This window comes from Limulus polyphemus, unplaced genomic scaffold, assembly GCF_000517525.1.
Source record: "Limulus polyphemus unplaced genomic scaffold, Limulus_polyphemus-2.1.2 Scaffold1390, whole genome shotgun sequence".
In the NCBI taxonomy this organism is placed as follows: Eukaryota; Metazoa; Arthropoda; class Merostomata; order Xiphosura; family Limulidae; genus Limulus; species Limulus polyphemus.
Window position 1 is genome coordinate 143,920 of NW_013667000.1, and position 25,265 is coordinate 169,184.

The 25,265-nt window shown below is 32.9% G+C and overlaps 1 protein-coding gene across 1 annotated transcript in view; it reads right to left on the reverse strand.

Annotated features, from left to right (window-relative positions):
• The window catches only part of LOC111086749 (potassium voltage-gated channel subfamily H member 2-like), a gene marked incomplete at its 3' end in the record, with an annotated part of 160,717 nt that extends 138,269 nt beyond the window's left edge, over positions 1 to 22,448 (reverse strand). The window contains exon 1 of the mRNA XM_022390853.1: positions 22,002 to 22,448. Coding sequence (XP_022246561.1) covers positions 22,002 to 22,077 — 76 coding nt within the window. The remainder of the gene's footprint in view (positions 1 to 22,001) is intronic.
• Positions 22,449 to 25,265: the final 2,817 nt, after the last annotated feature.

The following is a 25,265-nucleotide window of genomic DNA, read 5'->3' on the forward strand; positions in this document are numbered from 1 at the left end:
CGCGTAAGGATTTTTTACAAATCGGGAAGAAAAAACTCTTACTCTTATTGTTTCGTTTATCACAATGAACAATTTTTATTATTATGTTTGTTAACAAAAATACAAACAAACTGAAGAAAAGATAAGAACATGGATGTCAAATAAATATGCATTCTCATTCATACTGATTTGTTTTATTTTTGTGAAATCTACGTCTTTTAGTCTCAAACTATGTGTTGTGGTCTTTCTTTTATGTATTGCGTTATGATGTTTTGTGAAAAATCTGTAGGTGACGGAGAAAAATTGGTATCATTTTCGGATTCAGCATACGGGAAATACTGTAGAACACATAAAAATTTCAAGACAATAAAACCATCGCAGGCCTGTGTAATTTGTGTAACAAATTGACTGTGAGTTAGCAGCATATGAACGAGCACCAACTATGACACTTGTGACTTGGCAGCACACGAAAGAGGACTAATATGCAACGTGGTCTCAGTAAATAATCTTGGTCATGAATTCTATAGAATATTGAGAGTTTTGAAACGATTGGAAACAAGGAAGTAAGCAGTTTGAACATGAGTATGCTATGTCACTAGTAAAAGATTGTGGTAGGGATGTTAAAAAGATTCCAGGGCCAAGAGGGAGTTCTTTATTGTTTTTGTTATTCAACAGGTCAGCTTATTGTTCAAACACGATAATCTGTGTTTAATTTCAGGATAACAATATATTCATGATGTCCGAAAAACACATAAGGCCAGGAAGTTTTAATATGAAACGAGAAAAACTCTATAACCCGAGCGCTTTCGAAAGGTGGACCTTTCTTCTTCAGGGGTAAACTTGGAATGGTGGTGTAACTAAATGAGTGATATATTAAGGGAGTTGAGTGACGTCATGAAGGTCACCTAGGCCTCCCGGATATGTTTTTTGTATATTTTTCAACAGTACACTGTTTTAGAGTAACAATATATATATATATCTTTAGACGGCCCGCCCAACCCTATATATTAACCTTTAAAACACCTTTGAGACCTTAAAGATAAGTTAATTTTAATAAGGCTAGATTAAATCTTTCCACTCGTCATCAATTGGCCAATTTTTTAACCAATTATAGAGACAATTGCATCAAACGCCTATCGGAATTAATCTTAAATCATCTCTTACAGATAAGAGCATTTCTTCAGAACAAACATTATGCTACGCTGCAATAGGGAAATGATTACTTGATATAGCGAAACATAATTTTCCACACCTAGCGTCTGGTTATGCAACATATTATTTGGTCTGTAAAATCAACAAAGTGAAGTCCATAGAATAGCATGCGTAACATACTTGTGCAATCCTCATGCCGGGTTTCCTGCGCAGCGAATTTCATATATCATTTCAAGGCTTTCCGTACTTCTATAGACAGGTGGATGTATCTCATGTTTGCGTATTCGACGAAGCAACAACAAAAACCGAGATAACTAAGTAAAATAAGATGACATTTGTATTACAAAGCCTCCTTTTGACCTCATTTTTACGCACGAAAAACACGTGTTTTTGCGCAACATAACGTCTTTTCATCAAACATTCTAGAAGTGCACAGAGAGATTTATGGCTAACAAAAAGGAACAAGATCTTGGCTGAAGGCTGTAAAAAAATATTTATGCCAACGTAAATCAAGTGCCCAATTTTAAATAATCACTTGAAAAGAAATATCCAATAAAAGTCTAATCTGACATTATTATATCTGAAGAATAATCAAAATTTAGAAACGCAAACCGTTCAACGAACAAAAGAGAAATTTATAGACTTATTTGAAAAATCCTAATAATTCTGTAGAATACGGTATCAAAACGTCCTGTATATAATATGGAAAATGTTCAAATAACGTATGTTCGAACAATAGCGAAAACGTACTTTTCCATTCGTCCCTAGAACATCCTGCACTAATATCACTTATTGTTTGTTTATTTTGTTATCCGCATTAGAACAGTTTGGTTAATATTGTTGCTATACATTGATGTACAGATATAAAACTTGGTAAGTTTCATGGTTCGTCGAGAGCTTGAATGATTAAGTAAGTATGACATACATGTAGCAAGGATGTTCTTTTTTTTTCGCATAATATTTTCTCGCAAATAAGCATATAAATATAAACGTATAAAGATTGTGGGGATTCGTTGCTAAACGAAACATCCTGTACTTACATAAAAAATTGCTTGGTTGATTGATTTTAGAGTTTTAAATTACTGAGCATTTTTACATTAAGACATAAGCTTTGAAGTTATATTCTTATAAAATAGCTTACTCTTATGTCAGTTATCAATGTATCCTAACCTCTTTGTTGATTTCAATTTATCGAGACATTAATAAAGAGTTGTTCAAAAAGAGAAACTCTCAATCATAAAAATTAAAGAAATACATAAACAAAACTTCAATAATCGCAATACAAAAACCTTTGCAATGTAATGTATTGAAACTAAAGAAAGAAGTTTTAGTCCCAAACAATGCCCATTTGTAATTCAATTCTAATACACTCCAGTTCATAATCTTCTCGGAAAAAAGACAACTTCTAAACTAGATTTTCTCTTCCACAAGATTAAACAGAATTTAAAAAAAAAAAGGTTATCTCACGCATGCTAAAGCAGACGAGCAAAGTGGCCGCCTGTAAATCTGTCTTCTCTGTCACGCTGAAATGTCGTGCAAAAATGCTGAACCTTTCGATCAATAAGCGAGAGGTTCTTATTGAGACTGATATTTCTACTTTGGGTAAGTCTGGAGACAAAATTATATACCCGAACAATTTTAACGTGTGATCTCAGTTCCAATCACATATTAAATCTATCATGTCTGTGATTTGTGGTAAGACGTCACTATGATTCTGCGTGTCTAGAACTGTTTTCGAACATCATAAAACCTCAAATTTGATATAAAAAAGTAAATAGATGGTACGAAAGAAATAGCAAAAAAAATATATACTTTTCCTCATTTGACCTTTTCTTCGTTTACATTAGATATCAGTAAAAAAAAAAGCTCAGAGAAGCAATAAGAATTCTAACAACTTTATAAAAATATAATCATGAGCCTTGTAGTTCGTGTTTCACTCGATAATTCTAAAGACTAACAACTTGTATGTTTTATTTAAGTTATTTAATTATAGTAACTACCCAAAAATTAAAAAAAAACTCAATTTTCCGAAAGTGTTAAATATATTACATAATTGAGCCATCTCGAGTGTCTCCTGCTCTTTTGTTTTCACTATATAGTCTACCATTAAGAATCTGCGCATATCACTGGAATACCGTACTAGTATTATATATATGTCTCTTCAGCAGACCAGGAATTAACGCTATCGATCGGTTGACCTTCAACTCCATGTACCAGTCTGATAAAAATATATTCTTCTCTTTCGGTTCGATACGCTCGTGTAACATGTAGGTCGTGACTGTTGATATATAAGCTATTGGAACAGCCATTCAAATAAGTTTCTGCATCTTCCTAGTTATCGAATAAAAAGTGCAGTATTTCCTATCGTCCACCTCGATTCCTTTTTTTGTAAGCTAACATTGTAATGTTATTGCAAACGTGGAAATTTCGAGGCAACATGGAAGTTGGTGGTAAAACCAGCTGTTAGTTATGGACGAAAAAAATACCTACGGTTAGAATAACAATTTTTTTAGACATTTACTAGAGACAGTACGTCAGAGTTCACAACGCGATTCTCAGAAAAATAACCAGGAACTACACTAATGCAATGAAGTATTTACAGACTTTTATTTTCTCTCAGATTTTATTCATCTGACTTTTGTTTCTGTTTATATTTAACATCACTAAACGAGTAGCTTATGAATTTCGTATAGGATTTTACTTCATATTAGCAATGCGATTTTGATACTGGTTATGGCATAAGATTTTACTTCATATTAGCAAGGCGATTTTGACACTGGTTATGGCATAAGATTTTACTTCATATTAGCAAGGCGATTTTGACACTGGTTATGGCATAAGATTTTAGTTAATAATAACAACTCGATTTTAATACTGGTTACAGCATAGGTTTTTAACTTGATAATATCAAGGCGATTTTAATACTGATTATGGCATAGGATTTTACTTGATAATAGCAAGATGATTTTGATACCGGTATCACATGAGATTTAACTTGATAACACCAAGACGATTTTGATAATAGTTGTCACATATGATTTTACTTGATATCAGCAAGATGATTTTCGTACTAGTTACCACATAAGATTTACTTGATAATAGCAAGACGATTTTGATACTAGTTGTCTCATATGATTTTACTTGATATTAGCAAAATGATTTTCGTACTAGTTATCACATAGGATTTTACTTGATAATAGCAAGACGATTTTGATGCTAGTTACCACATAGAATTTTACTTGATAATAGTAAAATGATTTTGATGCTAGTTACCACATAGAATTTACTTAATAATAGTAAAATGATTTTGATGCTAGTTGTCTCATATGATTTTACTTGATATTAGCAAGATGATTTTCGTACTAGTTACCACATAGGATTTTACTTGATAATAGCTAGGTGATTTTTGATACTAATTGTCTCATGTGATTTTACATCATAATAGCAAGACAAAGTTATTCGCCCAATGAAAGATACCAACATTACAAACTCTTTCATCATATTTTCATACCAGCTTGATCTTTAGAATACTTGCTAACCTTCGAAGTGTTTGCCTTTTTTTTTTGTCTTATAATGATGTGTACTGTAACATTTTCGTTGAAAACTTTCGAAGAGTTTCAAACTCTCGTATAAGCCTAGATAAATGATATTTAGAATACTTGCTAACCTTCGAAGTGTTTGCCTTTTTTTTTGTCTTATAATGATGTGTACTGTAACATTTTCGTTGAAAACTTTCGAAGAGTTTCAAACTCTCGTATAAGCCTAGATAAAGTCAGCTTCTCCAGAATTAGCTTCAGACGTATGAAAGTAAAGTTTTACTCTACATCCGCAAATTGTAAGGAGTTTAAGTAAAACTATAACAAAAAATATGTTCAGTTATAACCTCTGGAAGATGTTTATTGAAACTAAATCATAAAGTCTCTTGGAGAAATGTGGTGAAATATTCTACCTCTCTTTGAGTAGAAAAATAACAGTTCGACAAACCTTGATATTCATTATATCAACACCTCCGAATGGTGCTCTACGGAATTATTAATAATTTATGCTTCCTCCGTATGTTATAACACTGTTACAAAGTTTTACTATCAATAATTCACCTAATATATATAAATTGTTAGTTAGGAGTTTGTCCCCCAGTAGGTAAGCGGTAAGTTTACAGATTTATAAGGCAAAAATCGGGAGTTCGATTCCTCACTGCTAAATTAAGGACGGCTAGCGCAGATAAACTCCTCGTGCAGCTTTGTGCGAAATTCAAACCACTGTCAGCAAACTTCTCATTTTTATTAAATTTTTGCTCTAAAGACAAATTCATTAGATTTTAATTTTATGCGTTGGCTTCTCAACATACCTAGAAAATATAAACTTTTTCGCTTTATTTACTTTTAACGAGTTAAACTGAAATCGTCTCGTATTTTAATATTACTGGTACTGTAAAATACGACTCGTCGAAATCTCTTATGTCTGTTAAGTATTTAAGCTGAGTAGTTGATAAGTCGTTAAAACGATACAGGTTTAATTCTGATGAAAATTCAAACCGTAAAAAATGAAAGATTTTCTTGCGTGAAATCCAGAGCCGAGTTGATATAAACCAATTTAACAGAGGCTGGCTTTTAATCGTAAATAACTAATCTAGTGAAGTTCGTTCTATTTTATTATTTTACTGTGAGCTAAAAAATTGATAAGTTTTAGAACAGTTAATGAAGATAATTAATAGAAATACAGCGTTTAGTGGCTTCTCCAAATCGACATGAAATTTATTTTTCAATTTATATAATATTTATAATTTCATTAGTGAAAGTCATTTACGAGAAAATATTTTGTTGCAATGATTAAGTGAAGGGTTTATAGTAAATATAATCATGACTTTAGTTAAAACACCTAGCCTAAATATTTTGTAGTTGGAAGAGAGAGAACATTATAGAACATATTTTTGTCTAAAACAAATATTTTATTGCAATGATTAAGTGAAGGGTTTATAGTAAATATAATCATGACTTTAGTTAAAACATAATGTTCTCTCTCTTCCAACTACAAAATATTTAGGCTAGATAGAACATATTTTTGTCTAAAACAAATATTTTGTTGCAATGATTAAGTGAAGGGTTTATAATAAATATAATCATGACTTTAGTTAAAACACAATGTTCTCTCTCTTCGAACTACAAAATATTTAGGCTAGATAGAACATATTTTTGTCTAAAACAAATCTTTTGTTGCAAGATATATGAGTGTCTGCGTGTTGAGCCAATGTATAATATATTTTTGATCTCTTACGTTTTATATACCGTTGATTTATTTATATCAGCTTATTTTATCAAAGCACACTCACTACAAGCTGAATAAATATGTATATGTGTGTGTGTGTACAATTTTGATTAGGAAAATACGCCACCATAGAGTATTTTATTTGTTTTCCACACACTAATCTTAAAAACCAGTTTCGGTTTCTGATGTTATTTTAATGTTTGTAACGGCTGACAACTAAAAACAAATTTATACTTAAACTATACGGATAAGGTTTGTAGAGTGTTTGTCAAGGTACTAGGAGTAGTATCCAGTATATAGTTTACACAGTTGTAAGTGTAGACGGGAAAAGTAAAATTACTACAAATCCTAAAAGAGTTTGTTTGTTTGATATTAAGCACAAAACTACACGATCTGTGCTCTGCCCACCACTGGTATCGAAACCCGATTTCTAGCCGAAGTCCGCAGACATACCGCTGTGCCACTGGGGGGGGGGGTCCTAAAAGAGATTATTAAAGTTAAGAGAAAAGGAAATGCAGTCTTTTGATAATATTTAAACATGAGATAATAGGGATATAGTGAAGACAATCTTGGTATATCTATGAGGCTTGGGTCTGTTTTACTTCACCATATAGTAATATATACTCATACCTATGGGCTTTTGAGTCAGTTTTATTCCGTCATATATTAACCTAAATTGGTTATATATATATAATCTTAGAATGCTCGCTAATAAACGATTACTTTCTTACTAATCAATGATGAATTATATCCGTTGTTGGGCCTTTAAAAAGCGAATAAATAGGGTTCTTTGTAAACAGAAAAATAAGGGTTGTTTGTTTGAAGTTAAACACAAAGCTACACAATGGGCTATCTGTGCTCTGCCCACCACGGGTATTGAAACTCGGTTTCTAGCGTTGCAAGTGCGCAAACATACCGCTGTGCCACTAGGGGGGGGGGGCTCCTAAAAGAGATTATTAAAGTTAAGAGAAAAGGAAATGCAGTATTTTGATAATATTTAAACATGAGATAATAGGGATATAGTGAAGACAATCTTGGTATATCTATGAGGTTTGGGTCTGTTTTACTTCACCATATAGTAATATATACTCATATCTATGGGATTTTGAGTCAGTTTTATTTCGTCATATATTAACCTAAATTGGTTATATATATATAATCTTAGAATGCTCGCTAATAAACGATTACTTTCTTACTAATCAATGATGAATTATATCCGTTGTTGGGCCTTTAAAAAAGCGAATAAATAGGGTTCTTTGTAAACAACCCGTACCGTATAACTAAAAGTATCAGCCATGTGTTAAACATATTTTAAGAGCAAAGGAAATATGTTGCACAAAGACGAGAGTTCATGTGACGAGCTTATTTTTATCTCGGTTGTGCTGTTGTTGTTCTCATCCATACGAACCTATTCATCCCAATCTTTAACATTGGCAGCAACCAAGTGACTTACGTCTCACAAAACATAAAACCACGTGATCACGTGACTCGCCACCATCACTGGGAAGTACGAAATGGTTTAGTCGATTTAGTGTTTAAGTTGAAATGCAAAAATGCAACCAAAGGTGAAGAAAAGAGTTGCGATTAACTTAAATTCAATAATACCCATTTGTTGCTTTATTCTTTTATGTTATTTACGTATTCACGTAATTATGATAATACTCTCTCCTTGTTTTCTACAAATACCTCTGTCTCTCTAAATCGATCTACTTAAACCTTTATATACAACCAGCCACTCAGCGTTATCTGTCACTCTCTCCTTCAATTGTCAGAAGTTCAATTTCTTTTCACGATCTTACTTTCCGTTTAACAGGTAACAATGTGTCTTTTGTCACTTTAGATGTACAAGAACCTTCACTGAAAATCAATACAATGTGGACTGAAGAGGCTTTCCAATGCTGGTTCGAGAGTAGAGTGTTGTTCACGGGTACAATGCCCATATGCTTACGTGAAACATCGTTCATTATTATTATTATAGCTTTCTTTATATACCTCATATTATTATGGAACGTTTTGTCTTCTACCCTCTGCCGTTGCGATAACAATAAAACAACACTGACTTCAAAGACGTGTGAAAACCTTGTGATTTTCACAGTTATTGTGTTCTTAAGTCCTATTGTACTCGTTACTTTACATCTTACTACCTTTATATTCACGATAAATAAAGCCCACGTAACGTCTTGGAAACATTAAGCTAAAAAGTTTTGCTTGTTTGTTTTTTGTCATGAACAGTCGCAAATTTTGACATCCATAAAATTTTAGCAATAAAAAAAAAATCAACTAAAAAACTAAAGACATTCGACTTTTTACTGCATTTTGGACTCGGGTCCACGCAGACATTAGCACAAACATATGTGTCACTCATGTTAGTTCTAGCTTTTCGATCTTCCGTGTTGTTTGTTGGTTATGTTGGGATGTAAGGACAGCTGCATTAGAGTTATCATTTTCCCATTGAAAGGGTTAAAAATATATTGTTTGTGTGTGTGTGTGTGTGAGAAGAGTATATGTGTATGTGGGTGTCGACTCACTAATCTTCGTCTTTAACTGTTAAAAGTGGCATTAATGTTATTAGCCCTCAGACTTACCGCTGAGCCAAAGGGTTACAAATTAATCTGCTGTAATATAAATAAGTGTTTTATTTTTACCCCAATTCGTCTTGACCGCCAGATGGTTTTATGTATTATATTTTTTTCGAACTTTACATAAACCCATATGTTTTAATTAAAGAAAAGTATGTAAAACGATCAAAATCAACACGACCTTAGAAAGATCGAATTTTGTTGTTAAGCACAAGGCTAAACAATGTGCTATCGTAACTGTGCCCACAGTGGGTATTGAAATCCAGTTTTCAGCGTTATAACTCGTCGTACTTACCGCTGAGCCACTGGGGCAAATTAATTATTTTATAAAAGTTTTTTGTTGCTGTTGTTTTTGTTCTTTTCCATGTTACAATACGGGATCCGGGATTTTGGCTATGTGTCTTGAAATGTTTAGAAATATTTTAAGTGAAGTCTTACATTCACAAATATTTCGTGACCTATACCTAGACCGCACAGATAGACACCTGACCTTCAAACATGTGGCTTGGAATTGCAAAAACTAATGCTTATGAAGCCCGATAAAACCTTATTTAAAAGAGTTACTTAATCAAGAACATTATAAGGAATATCTGTATGAAACAAATGACCCTTCTATCAAACGAATACAGACGCTATTACTTCTCCATAGAGTCGATAGTAGAGTTATTGCAGTTTTGTTTATTTGTATGGGCCGAGCTCTACCCAGTGGTTAACTTGCCTGACTATAGAATCGGCCGGGCATGGTCAGATGGTTAGGGCGCTTAACTCGCAATTTGAGGGGTCGCATCCCTGTCGCACCAAACATGCTCGCCCTTTCAGCCGTGGAGGCATAATAATGTGACGGTCAATCCCACTATTCGTTGGTAAAAGTGTAGCCCAGGAGTTGGCGGTGGGTGGTGATGATTAGCGCAGATAGCCCTCGCGTAGCTTTACGCGAAATTCAAAAACAAAACGAAGACTGTAGATTCGAGGTTCCGTTGCTCGCGCCCCATCATTATCAAAACAAAAATCGCGCTCCGTACTTTAGGGCCGTGGATACGTCATAATAGTGACGGTCAAATCCCACTATTCGATTAGAGTAGCCAACAAGTTGTCAGTGGGGGCAGGGGCATAACTACACAAGATGAGTCCCCCCTGCATAAAAAGTAATTGGATCCCCCTACATTTGCTTCCTTGTAATTATAGTTAAGATTCAGGCTGATTTGGGTCTCGTTTTACTTCGCCCCCCCCCCCCGCAATTGCGGAAGCTGATGTGGCATTATTACGCCACAGGGTTGATGTATTGGCTAACTTCCTTTCCTTCTATCATTTCAAAATTAGAGACGGCTAATGCAGTAACTTCAACGAACAAGTAAATTCAACGAACCAGTAAATTTTTACTTCGACCGTCTGTGTCGTTTCTCAAAATTACAAAATATTATTCTTTCGTTTTTTCATATCTGAACGTGTTACAATTTTAGTTGTTGCTACATCTATTGCTTTACTGCTGCCACTAAATTAATATAATAGCACATAATTTTATATCTTTTCATGTGAAGTGGTGCATTGAAAAACTAAGGTTATGATTTCATGTTTTATTTTTTTTTCTTCTTTAAAACATACTTGATCTGATAATTATAAAAATCACTGTAATTATGCTTTCACTCATCCATGGATACAAATCAAAACGTAATAATTATAAAAAAAACACTGTAATTATACATTCACACAATTATGTAAATAAATGAAAACAAGCCGAAACGTAACATACACATACATATATATATATATATATGAGGATATGCCTATTGTTGCCCTCGCTTTGCACTCACAAGGCTTACATTGAAGCCTGGGAAACAATGGACTTCACAACGAACGAGACTGATTTCATGAATCAAAACTAAGACAGGTAACTTTACATGGAAAGTACAGTCTTGGTACTCAAGAATAAATGCAATTATAATTTAACAAGCAATAACAAAACACTTTACTCCTACCACCCAGCCATCGATCTGTTTCAGAGACTCTCTATGATAACTCATTAACTTACGAGGCCTGTAGCAAAAAAAAAAGTGCAAGATGTTTACTTAGACTACCCCTGATATTCAGTTAAATTATGTATGCAGTCTACGCTAAACATAGTACTCTACATTATATTACCAAAACTATTACTGCTTCACGCCTCATCTAGTAATGGGCCCCGTTCGCATTAAATTTGCACGTGAATCTCGAAGATAGAAGCTGTCACAGACAGACAGATGGATTCAAAACTTCGTGAGGAAAGAAGATCATGGATCTTCAAATTAAAATAGGAAGAGCTGAATCATCCATAATTCAAGACTACAGTCCAACTCACCCACCATGTACAGGGAGCTTCATGCCATTGGATTAGAAAGATTGGCTGCAGACCATAAGCCACCTATCAACAATGAATGCAGAGCATTGAATTTTACGGTGCCTCAAATATTAATAGTGATTACAAAAAAATTTTAAATTCACCAAAGGTAGCAATGAGTTCCGCAACCTATTGCTTTAGATAAATTATTCTGGATTTTCTTACATGATACTCCTAATTAATGTTTTACTGCCTGTATTAATATAACTATATTGAAAAGGACATGCCTTATTCAGAATAATAACGCATCATGCAATACCATATGCCGTGTTCAGCAGTGGTGAGAATAATGTTGGGAATCTGCCTTGATCAATCCAAAACCCCGATAACAATCCAACTGAGCAATTCTGAAACATTCTGGAATGCTGCCTGAAAGACAGACACTAAAATCTCTCGATACTTGCAAAAGGAATGGCATTTTATTCAGCTGAGTGCCTACCAATGGCTGATGGAAAGTGCTAGTTACAGAATACAAGGTGTTATTGATAATGAAGATGAGATAACTCCTTGTTAAAATGAGGATCTGGTGGTGAAATATAACATCCCTTTTCTCAAAGTGTATTTTCCCAGACAGTTTGGTGTTTTCTGAAGACATTTCAAACCGTATTGAATTACTATAAAAGTAACTTTAGCGATTAAAAGTGTGAAAATGGCTTTATAAGACTTGTAAAGATCCATTATTCTAATAAACGTATTGCAATACGGTAGCGTTACGACTTTCACATCTCTCTAACAGTAAGTACGGGATCAGAAAAAGAGTCAGTAACAGAAAGAAAGGGAAGTCAAAGTGTTATTTTTCACCCATTGATATTAGACTTAAGAAACGTGAATCAATCACCTTTTAAGTAATGGGACTAGCCAATTTGTCAATACAAAATCCGATTACTTACTTTTATGCAAATTAACCCAAAGGAAACGTAAATCGCAGTCGAAGCACTAAATATCTTAAAACGTTCGAAGTTGACCGTGAAATAATTAATTACATTGCTAAATATTTTTCTGTTTATCTTGACGACTTGTTCACCTTCATTTATCTAAATTAACTTGCAGTTAACATTGAAAGAAAGTACTGTATCATTAAATATATATAAAATAAATCTATAAAAAATTATTATCCTATTCAAAGCATATAACCCTTGAAGTAATATAGTATTACGAAGATTTATCGCGTCTCACCATCCGATTTTAAAGTATTTATCTTAACAAAGTTTAAGCATTAGAACGTCAGTCATATTGAAACATTTTTTTTTACTAATAGATAGCAGATAATAAGTAGTCATCATTCATAAAATTTGTTCCAGATAAAAATTTATGTTGGACCAAAGGGAAGTTTCCTTGGCTCAAAGTCGATAAAAATTCCGAGAGCCAATGATTTTACTCTATGAAAAGGCCAATAGCTAATGTTCATACTCTATGAAAAGGCCAATAGCTAATTTTCATACACTATGAAAAGGCAAATAGCTAATTTTCATACTCTATGAAAAGGCCAATAGCTAATTTTCATACACTATGAAAAGGCCAATAGCTAATGTTCATACTCTATGATAATGCCAAGAAGTAATTTTCTACGCTATTAAAAGGCCGAGAGCTAATGTTGATACTCTATGATAATGCCAAGAAGTAAATTTCTACTCCATGAAAAGGCCGAGAGCTAATGTTCATACTGTATAAAAAGGCCGAGAGCTAATGTTTTACTCAAAGATAATGCCGAGAAATAATTTTCTTACCTTATGAAAAGGCCGAGAGCTAAAGTTCGTACTCTATGAAAAGGCCGAGAGCTAATGTTCATACTGTATAAAAAGACCGAGAGCTAATGTTTAACTCAAAGATAATGCCGAGAACATATTTTCATACTTTATGAAAAGGCCGAGAGCTAATGTTCATACTGTATAAAAAGACCGAGAGCTAATGTTTAACTCAAAGATAATGCCGAGAACTAATTTTCATACTTTATGAAAAGGCCTAGAGCTAAAGTTCATACTGTATAAAAAAGACCGAGAGCTAATGTTTAACATACAGATAATGCCGAGAACTAATTTTCATACTTTATGAAAAGGCCGAGAGCTAATGTTAATACTGTATGAAAAGCCTAATAGTCAAAGTTCGTGCTCTATGAAAAAAAAAGGCCGAGAGCTAAAGCTGCAATCTTTTATGAAAATCATTATATTGAAAAGCCATGTGGGCAACATCGTCATTTGAAATATATAAAAAAAAACTTGAATATTAATTTGTCTTGTCGAATCTTTTTAATGACCTAATAAAACTTCGGGAATAAGTTAACATTCATTTTTCATAATCTCTTCATGTTACAAGTAATCGAACATCAATTTGCTCGCCACACAAACTGAAAAATATAGAGTACCTTAATTTTCTTAGAGCCTCTCGACGAAGGTATGTTCATGAGAGTGTAGCTCCACCACATATTATTTTACTTCTTTCTTAAACCGAAATTATGGCTTTATATAGTATTCATGGTTACAAAATAAAAACTGAAACTTTTTTTCGTGCCACTTCGTTAACAGCTTCTTACAATTCTCCCTTCTTCTATGGCTTCAATGATTTCATTCAGAGCCGTCTCTACGTGACGAAAGTAATTTGATAATGTTATGCTCTTCAAAGTTATCAGTTTCCTGGAAAATCAATGTTTCTCAGTAAATAGCACTTTTTATATAGAAAAAATAAACCAATAAAATTCAAACCTTGACATTATAGAACGGAGTAAAAGTAAAAAAGTGTGAAATCTTGTACGACGTATTTCCAGCTGAGTGATCATACACAAACATTTTCAGTCAAACAATTTCTATTTATAGTTTTTTTTAAATGAAGTCCGAAATACTTTACAGATAACCTACACCTTCTAAAATAATACGCGTATATTTGAGATAGTCAAGTTTTCGATATATAGGCCTATATTGTTAGGTTGTTGAAGAAAGTAATGAAAAGCATTGAACTGGAAGAAACAGGAATAAACTAGTAATAGTATTAAAAATTGTCTTTTATATTTGCTATGCCTTGCTAGAACGATATTGAGCAACGATCGTGAATGTTTCGGCTTACCAAAGTTCTAAATATTTTAATGAAAATGTTTAATCATTGTCAAGAAAAAAACAAAGTGAATTTAAAACATTTCCTTGAATATTCTAAACTTTTATTCTTTTTCACTATCTGTATGCGCCTGATATAAAATATTGTATTTTTAATCTTAATTTGCTTAGTGTGCAAATTTCTGCTGGACCGGGCTTGATGTAGAATTAGCGTGCCAAACAATGAAACCGGGGATCCATTGTTCCCCTCCTGTTGCAACAGAATCGCACTTAGAGTTGTTGGTGCGTAATAAGAGTGACGTTCAAATACCACTACTCGATTAGAGTAATCCAAGAGATGGCAGTGAATGCTGTAGACTAGGTGCCTTATCTCTTGTCTCATAGTTCAAAATTAGAGACAGTTAGAGCAGATAGCTCTTGAGTAGTTTTGCACGCATGAACCACGAGGAACGTCCTTCATGCTTAGCTAGCGGTTGAGGTTCAGAAACAACGCGAAAGCGTTGCGGATGCATGCATGACCAATGAAGAGCGTTCCTCCATGTTTAGCTAGTGGTTGATGTTGACATCTTTCAGATACAACTTGAGAACACTAAAGATACATGATTCGTGGAGAACCTCTATGATTAGCTAGTGGTTTAAAAATTGTAACATACGCCATTTATGCAACGAGTTAAACCATGTTTTTCTCTATTTCTGTTATACCTGTGTTTAATTTTTCAATTTTATTTGTCATATAACAAACCGAAAAATACAACCAACTATTTTTATACATGGGTTAATTTAACTCTATAGTGAATGTATGTGTAAGTGGAAATGCATACAAAACTTTAAACTTAATCACAAGCACTTCACTAGAAAAAATAGTGTAAATGTGATCTCCAAGTCAAATAATTTACAGTGATGAAACTCTACAATCTAAACACATTAAACACGAGAATTTACAGTGATGAAACTTTACAATCTAAACACATTAAACACGAGAATTTGCAGTGATGAAACACTACAATCTAAACACATTAAACACGAGAATTTACAGTGATGAAACTCTACAATCTAAACACATTAGACACGATAATTTACAGTGATGAAACTCTACAATTTAAACACATTAAACACGAGGTTTTTTCAACAGTGTTATTGAAATTCCACCCGCATTTATAGAAAGACACAGTGACAGTCACACATCTTTATAACAAGATGCCATTTATCGAGTAGTATGTTAAGTAACTGGTCCGCATATGACAGCAAAGAATTCAGTTAGTCCATGAAATGTTCAAAATTAATCCCAAAGATTGTTAATCGGATGGAGATACGATCATTATGTTGGCTTAAAAAATTACTGAAATCATTGTCAAAGTCTTCGGCCCAATTTTGGATAACACAAGCACGTTACACTGTTACATTATCACCTTAGAAACATTCTTGTCAGAGAAATCAGGGAGCAAGTGCAGCATTGGGAATAGACGCGATTAGCAACAATGTCATTTGAATGTCATTTTTCCTTCTAGAGGAATCAAAGGACTGAACTCGTGCCACAGAATATTCCCACATCATTACACTACCTCCAGCAGCTTACACTGTCAAAACAGAACACAAGTCGGTTCGGGTGTCTCATGTCGTTATTTCAATACTTTTTCTGTATTGTCACTTTAGAATAGGGTGAACATAACTCATCAGACCACATCACACATTTATTCATTCATTGTCTACGGTTTGTGCTTTAAACACCATTAAAGCTGTGCTTTCCTGTTTGCATCTAAGATAAACAGTATTGGTACTGAGTGCCAACTGCTTTACGATAATTTCTATAATGTCTTTTGCACGGTTCTCGATCTTTTTTATTATTTCAGGCCCCATTTGTAAACATTAGTATCCAGCCTCGACTCAGTAAGTAGCTGTAGTGCAAAATAACATCTAGTTAATTAAATACTTATTTAACAAATAAATAAACTATTATCTATTTTCAAGGTTTGTTTGCGATTCTTTCACATATTACAGTGACACAATTGGTTGAGTAACGCTTCTTCAGAAAGTCGAATCCTAGCATTTGTTGAAGGAATGGCTCAATTAAGATACAGGCAGACTTTTGTTATATTATATTTTCCCCTCTATCAATCGCCAGAGGTAAGCAACTTTCTATTGCCTCTGTTGATGGACCCTAATGGATAATATATCTAAATAACTGGTTAAGTAATCAGTACATAATAAAAATAATCTTGCTAGAAAGACACTCACAGTCATACCCCTTTGAAAGTCAGAGAGATTTTTGCTCTTGCCCATTGTAGAATATCCATGATATGACCATATCTCTACACTGACAAAGCTCAAACAATTAATTTACACAATACATAATCAGCCTATTTTGTATATGCAAATAAATGTAATGTTCTACAAATGTGTGTTGGTAGTCAGTGAATAATCGGTTTCTGTCGCAGGACTGTAAAGTAATTGGATGTTTTCGCAGCTTTATGATGGCTGAGAAATCTGATACGAACATAAACCTAATATTTCCAAATAAACTTTATATACCAAAGTATTTAGATAGAAAATAGTTCTATGATCCAATCATTTTACCTCAGAATGGTTTGTTGGATTTCGCGCAAAGCCTACACGAGATCCATCCGCGCTAACTATCCGTCATTTTGAAATTATAGACTACAGAGAAGGCAACTAGTTAACATCACTCATCGCTAACTCTTGTCAGATTGAATGGTAAGATTTTACAATCACTCTAATAACACAAAGGCCCCAAAATACGACAAGTGATTTTTATGGTAACGGGACGTGAACCATGAAACCTCAGCTCGATAGTTCGACACACGCCTACCACTGGACCGCGCTCTACCTACCTCAACATGGACGCTCAAACGGTACAGACTCTGAAACTGTTCGCAGAAAAATAAAATAAAATATTTAGACATTATTGTTCAAAAATCATTTAATGTAGATGTTATTGCTGCTCACTTACAGAATGTTTTTTATCATATGGGTTTTCGCCTCGGTGTTACCACTACACAAACGCCTCTAGTGTAGAAAAGCTCTACTTTTTGAAGTAATAGAATTATGATACTTCCGAGAAAAAAAAGCGGACCACTCACATTTTGTAAAAACACGTATATAATTTTTTTCACTTTTTGGTTATACATTTGGTTAAATAAGTTACTAAAGGGTGGAGTATGCCAAAGTCAATGTATTTGTCAAAGGGATAAGGTAATGGTTAATATAATTAAGCACAGACCTCCAGTGCTTTTCTAAAGAGGCGCTTTCTAGCTTTGTAATAATAAACGTCTTAATCGCATCATTAGGCCTACTTAAGAATATATTAGTGCCACTAATTGGAATGAAATGGATATTTTATAATACTTTCATAATTTCTAGAGAAGTTATGGCAGTACTTTAAAAATTGGGTTATGAATTACATTATATTGCCTCATCGACTTAAGTATTTAGTTGAAACAAATTCACTTGAATTACAGATGCCAACTTTGGGGGGGGGGGGGGTCGTGTGTGCGAAAACTACATTTTGTTCAGTTTTGTAGATGTCTCGTAAAAACTTATTTTCTATTCCCTGGTGTTCTTTCGAAAAACTAAACTTGTTTATATCTAAAATTACATATAGAAAAGCCTTTAATTTTAAATAAATTAAATCCTTATTACTTCAGTAACTAATAAACTAACTCATATTGTAAAAAGCCAGAGAACTGGTTGCACTAAAAAAAGTGTCCGTATTCTTACCATTAAAAAGCTTAATTTTAAGTTTTGTACGACTATTCGTCCTATATATATCTATTTTTTTAACTTTGTTTGCTGTGATTGACAAAATGCCAATTTTATTTTAAAAAATAAATTTTTATTGTAATTCTAAAGCCACCCAGTGGCTCATCGGTAATTCCGAGGATTTATAACGCCCAAAACCGGGTTTCGATACCTGTAGTGGGCACAGCAAAAATCGCTCCTTGTGTAGCTTTGTGCTTAACAACAAAGAAACAAACAAATGCTAATTCTGTAGTGTTCATCTGTGAAAGATGACGAATCAATGGGAAATATTAGGCCTAAAAATGTATGGTTTACAGCAGATATTTTTTTGCACATTCCCCTTATTACTTCATTACGAATTCCATATGTAGAAACGTTTTTAACAGTAAAATAACTTGTGGTTTTTGCTTCACCTTTTAGTAGTGTATACTTATATGTTAGAGCACACATTCTACGAGGGCATTTGAAATCTTAGATAAAAAAAAAAGTACTAACTCCAATTATTTTCATTATAGGCCACAATTTTCATTTTGAAGTCTCTATACTTGGTCATTATAATCCAATAGATTTATTGCATTGGTGAATTTGACCTATTCTACGAAATGTTTTACCCAGCATTTTCTCAGTTTAGCTCATAAATTAAACAATGCAATGAGCTTCGTAAAAGAATATAAAATGTCCTTTATCTACATCACCCTCCAAAATTTCAGCCGCTCACCACACAGCCGGATTCTTGAGAGAACGCCAGACCAAAAATACCTATAAACATGCGTAGTAAGTTGGTATAGACACAAGTGGTGCCCCCTTTTAACTGAAACAGGCTTATCTTTATGACGCATTACCTTTACTTCTCTACAAGTACCTCTGTAAAAAAAAATGTTGCCCATGAAATAATATAAAAAAGGTAACTACCTTGCTAAGCAATATTCTGTTCATCTTGACGACTTGTACAACCTAAATTAATTTGCAAAAAACATTGAAAGAAAGTACCCTATCATCACATATATGAGAAATTTATACAAATTCATTATCCTATTCAAAGTTTACAGCATGTGGCTCTTGAAATAATATAGTAATATAAAGCTCTTTCTAATGCTATTTTACTCTTACGCTCTTAATAAAAATTTATACAGTACTTTCTTTTTACTGCAGTTCTCTTTGACTGCACAAAAAAATTTAGCATTTGTTACAAAAACTCCTTAAAGTTAGACATGTCAGATAAAACAGGAACTGATTAGGAAGTAATAGGCCCCTGGTGACAGTTTGATAAACTATGTGTAAACCTAAAACAACATAAATGTCACAGTGAAATAACCTCATAACTCTACTATGGAATACAAGATGACGCAGAAGTTCAATTATTTAATATATGACATCAATGTTAATGGCAAATGTCATTCGAAGAATTATCTGACCTATCCGGGAACCACTTAAATTAAACTCAGAAAGTATTAAATTATTTAAAGTTACACTTCATTAGAGACCTTTCTATCTAGCCCCCACCCCCAGTGGCACAGAGGCATGTCTGCGGAGTTACAACGCTAGAAACCTGGTTTCGATACCCGTCGTGGGCAGATCACAGATAGCCAATTGTGTAGCTTTGTGCTTGAATACAAACAAAACAACCAACCAACTTTCTATGTAACAAAAATTGTATCCTTTAAAAACTGATGAATCTGTTTTCAACCCAACACAGGTAATTAGATAAACAAGATAATACTCAAAATAACAGGCTTATAGCGGTTAGCCAAAACATGGCCATTGGTTAATTAAAAATCAGTTTTAATTCAATATTTCATCTTGGTTCCAGATTATTTTATAAGATATTACGTATTTTAACATTTTACTTCTAAAATTTAACACAAAACAGGTGTGTTAATAGGGATATTATTATTGTACACTGTTAATTAAAATAAAATATATTATACTTTTTTTTCTTACATCTTGATTGTAGTCTGGAACATTTTTATTTAACGTCGTTTTAAATACTAACTAAAAGAAGTTGGAATTCATATCCTTCGCACAACAAGGGAAGAGAGGGAGAAGTGTCAATGAAAAATAATACTTTAAGATATCTGGACATTGATTTATAAATAATAAGTTCAAAAAGAAGACAAGACGATATTCAAAACTATCTTTACAAATTAAAAAAAAACAGTAATATATGATGATGAATATATAAAATAGTAAGATAAAAACAAAGAAAACAGGGTGAGATGAAAAACTATCCCACAAATTTAAAAACAAATTAGTAATATAGAAAGAAAGAATGCATGATGAGAAGAAAAAAAATGTCCCACAAATTTAAAGACAAATTAATAAAATAAAGTTTGTCATTTTAAAAAGCAAACAGAATATTTTCTGGGTTATTCATCAAATACACCTTCTCACCAGAGGGGTGGGGGTTCTTGCTTTTTCTAGAAAACCAACCATTTTTATTTGATCAACAATAAAAGCTCAGAGTAGCTGCCCCGCCCATTTTGGGCGATCATAAATCCAGAAAACATTCAAACAATAGTAGAATGAGTTTGTAAGTAATGTATCAGTCACCGAGCTTATTTTGAAAAGACTTTCGTTTTAATAACATAAACGAAATGAATCCTCATATAAGTAAAGTATAAGTTCATTCTTTTGGTGTTTTGTTTTGTTCTTGAAATTAAGAGTTAGAAATGCAATATAGACATGATATAGCATATAAAAACAGAACAAAAAATGCGCATCATTCCAACTGCTCCTAAATCGACCGTCGTACTCGGAATAATATCACATTTTGTACATTTGCAGTCTGTTAGTCTATAATGTTTGTAATAAATTAAATATCTCTAAAAGAAACTGCGGTTCGTTTTCAATTCATTTTCAGTCAAACGAAGGAACACTGAACTTAATGAATATTAAGAATTTCATCCTGAGACAACTAAAGAAAATATTCTAAGCTCAAAAATGATCATAGTAATAAACTATTACTATATTTACTGTTTCAAAACAACTGAAGAAACAAAGTTATTGAAATTCTAAGGGCAAATCAAAATATGCTAGACGTCTGGTGCACAGACTTACTTTTTAATAAGGCTACATTTAAAAATAAATTGAAACAACGACAAAATTATTACGTCTTTCAAACTAAAACAGAAAAACAACGTTATAAAAATGTGAGTTAAAACACGATTTTTATACGAAGGACCTCACACGTTTCGGCAGCTCCTAGTTGCCTTCCTAAGTGTTTAATTCATGCATCGTACAGCTGTTTTCGTGCTTTACTTTGATAGGTTTGAGCATGGAGGAGCCTATGTTTTTTTGCATATTATGTCCTTGCCAAGTATACTGAATGATATTTAACAAATAGCAATAACTCGTTATAACTTTGTAAAATAAGCCATGATGACACACTAAAATTAGCATCATTATAGCATAGCTTAGGAATTATTTTACTTAAAAGTCCTAAGTCCGTACCTCTAGTCGACTAAATTGGTTCAATAAGCTGGTTCATAAAAATTTATAAATACAAAGAGGAATAAGTTATTAACTCAAAAACGTTGCATCTCTGAAACACAGACAACGTGCAAGGTGATAAATTCCTTGGGTGCACTAACATTCAGCAAAAACTGAAAAAACATCAAGAGAAATCCAGCAAAAATAGTTATCTTTAACAATGACGACCAGAACAATATATTCCAAAAATATAAGTCTATATACTGTACTTATAGTCCGCTAAAAGCAGAGTTTCACTAATGTTCGAAAAAAGAATCTTCCCAGCTTATAGAAGCCTATTTTACATAAATTCTATTTAGATGTTTTCGTTATTTTAATGCTTGCTCAGGATGATGATGAAATACAGAATAGGAAAACACTTACTAAGATTGTCAAACTTTCTGATAATAGCGTCCACAAAAGTGTTCTGCGGAGCGACGTGGCCTCTTCGGACAGGCATTTTACAATAACGCTAGCTATTCCGTTGCCAGAGTAACCATACTGCAGCACGCTGGTTACTCACACAGTTTAAGGACAGGATCAGTACCGATACGAACGTAGGTCTCCCCTAGCTCTCAATAACGCAAACTCTGATTCTCCCGTGGTTCCATTCCCAGTTGAACTTACCCGGCTCAATCGATCTAAACACGGTGCAACCTATTTGTTTCTCTCTCGCCTTTATTTTTTAGGTTACTGTGCTCTATGATGTGAAGTTCTTTCAGTTTCTTCACTCCTTAGCTAATTGAGTTCTGTTTTTGTTGATCTTGGTTTGTCATATCCTCCGCACCAATACATGGTGTCGCGATAACAATAAATTCCTCACCTACTCCCTCAAAGCGTGTATGTGCAGCTGACTGAGGGAGAGGAATTGCTCAGAGCAGACGTCAGTAAACTATCTGCCTGTGTCTTCGTAGCAAGAAGCTTAAGCACGTCACATTACAATTAGAGTAATATTAAAAGAATATTCTATTTTCGTGTACACAGAATGGTGACTTTCTGGTAATATTAGGCCTAAAAATGTGCAAACTGGTAAAAATAATTAAAATGTCATACAATATTATAACTGATATATTTAAATTGAGTCCATGCAAATACTATTACTGCTACCTTAACGTAGGTAATTTTGAAAGATAATTGTTCAACGAAGCCTAATAATACCTACAAACAAACTTATACTTTGAAACACTGATGTCATTAATCAAACAGAGTAATAGTCAGTAAACGTTAATCTTACTATTATGAAACCAAATATTTCTAATATTCAAAAGAATGATTCTGATTATCTGATATAATTTTTGTATCATTCTTGGAAAGCGAGAACAGATATATATTCGCTTTATAAAATGTTTGGTACATATAGATTTAAACAGCAGCATACACTATTGAGGTTTTAAAATAATATTATAGTTAATTCTATATCTACTTGGCAGAAATATCAAAAAAATTACTCTAGCTAGAAGTATTAAAAATGTATCACGTAATCATAATTCGTTTTCAAGATTAGACATTTTTTTGCTAGACATTCATTTCAACGTCTCAAGCTTTTATCTACATACCTTCGAATTTTTTACTAAAAAAATCAAAAGATAACAAACACATTAACCAAGAGCATTTTAAAATATAGATACATGGCTGGCTTCATTACGCTCAGACTTTCCAAATAAAACATCATCAGTCCATCACTAACAAATACAAGCTTATTAATAAGGAAAAAGCGAAAAAAATTAAATTGTTTGGAAACGCTAATGTTAAAAGTAATTTATTTTTATTTATAAGTAGTAATACCAATGATCTAAAAAATATATAGATATATATAAAATTGTTCCTATTTCACTGATCCAGATGAATGATCAAAATTATGTAAAGAAACCTGGAGATTTTTGGTCTTGATTTTTCCGTCAATGGAGCGTTGTAAAAAAAAAAACTGATGAAAATTTAGTTTCCTATATTAAAGATGAAACTTAGGCAAATATCGGTTATTCAAAAATGTAAAAACATTACATTCACGTGCAAGATCCCTTGGTGAGTCAAGCGGTAAGTCATTGAATGTATAACGCTAAAAGCCGGGTTTCGATACTCGCGATGGGCAGAACACATATAGCCCTTTGCGTAGCTTTGCGTTTAACAACAAACATACATACACAACCATAACGCCCCCTACTGGCTCAGTGATAAGTCAAATAGCTTATAACCCTAAAAATTCGGGCAGAGTACATGATAATCCTTCGCGCAGTTTTGTGCTTAACAACAATTAATAATTAAACTTATGTGCAGGAACTACTGTTCTTGTACTCAAAACGTTAAAATATAAAGACACTTTAATTTTGTAATATTTGAGATTTTTATTATCGCGGGTCTTTTTTCATAAATAATATTTGAAAATAATCTCTTTATAAAAAGATTCACTTGTATGTTTTCTAGTAATATTAACACATGCGCTTAGAATATGTATTCAGAAATGTTACAACGAATGCTCTGATAAAATCTGAATAGTTTGGAATGTGTCTGTTTTTGATTGAAACAACAATTTTCAAAATGAATACAAAAATTTTAAAGAAAGTCATTTGGAGTATTCTTAGAAAAATAGTTTACCTGTGTGAATCTATAGCCTCTAAGTAGCCATCTATTTATGTTTATATATATACATGTTTGTATATGGACGTTTTAGCGATCTCGATTGTTATTTGATCAGCTTCCCTTCACCTAGTGTCACAAGTTTTAATAGTCTAATTTTCTGCTACTTTTTAAATAGTAAGCACATTGTATTGAGTGTTGAAGCTCCATTCAAGTTTCCCCTTGTAACCTTTAACTTCGTTTAACATTTATTAAAAACTGTGAAGTTAATCAATATGATTTGACATCGTTTTATTTTACGTACTTGCTTTTAATTTCTAGAAAATAAATGGGACATTTTATTTTACAGCTAAACTGCTTCCATCCGAATAAATTCAGTATTTTTAAATTTGATTTTGATTATCTATACATAAAACTCAAAATATCTCTGTTTGTTTGTTTGTTTGTCCGCCGCGTTCACTGCGCAAGTCATTCTTACCTCACGTGAAGGTGTGCAAAACGACAGTTTTTGTTGATATACACGTCTATCGTCTGCTACCGAACCTGTAATTTTTATCATTAACATATACACTACGCGTATAAATTCTACGCAGACTTCACATTTTTTAGTAAGTTTGAGTTAACATTTAATTTAGAATATAGTATTATAGGCCTATTTAGTTAAAGATCATTAACTATACATTTATTAATACATTATATATTTAACCTCACACACAAAAGAAATGTATGCAGAATGTTGTATGTGAAAAAGCAAACAGTAGGCCTAGCCTATAAAATGAAATTATTCTGTCTGATTTTGATTATCTTAAATAATTGAGAATTGATTCTTTTTGTCAGAAGTACATAATGACGTCGGATGAATGACTATTTCTTTACACGTGAACCTCAAAATCTGACAATCTCTCCATTTTAGGATATTTAATTTTCTGATTTTACCATAAATAATAATCCTACTTATGAACTAGGAAACTAAACTATGTAGTAGATTAATTTGCTTTGTTTGCAAGTTAAATATAAAAGATATAATCATTGTACAACTTAGTATAAGTATTTCCTTTAATACAAAGTATATAC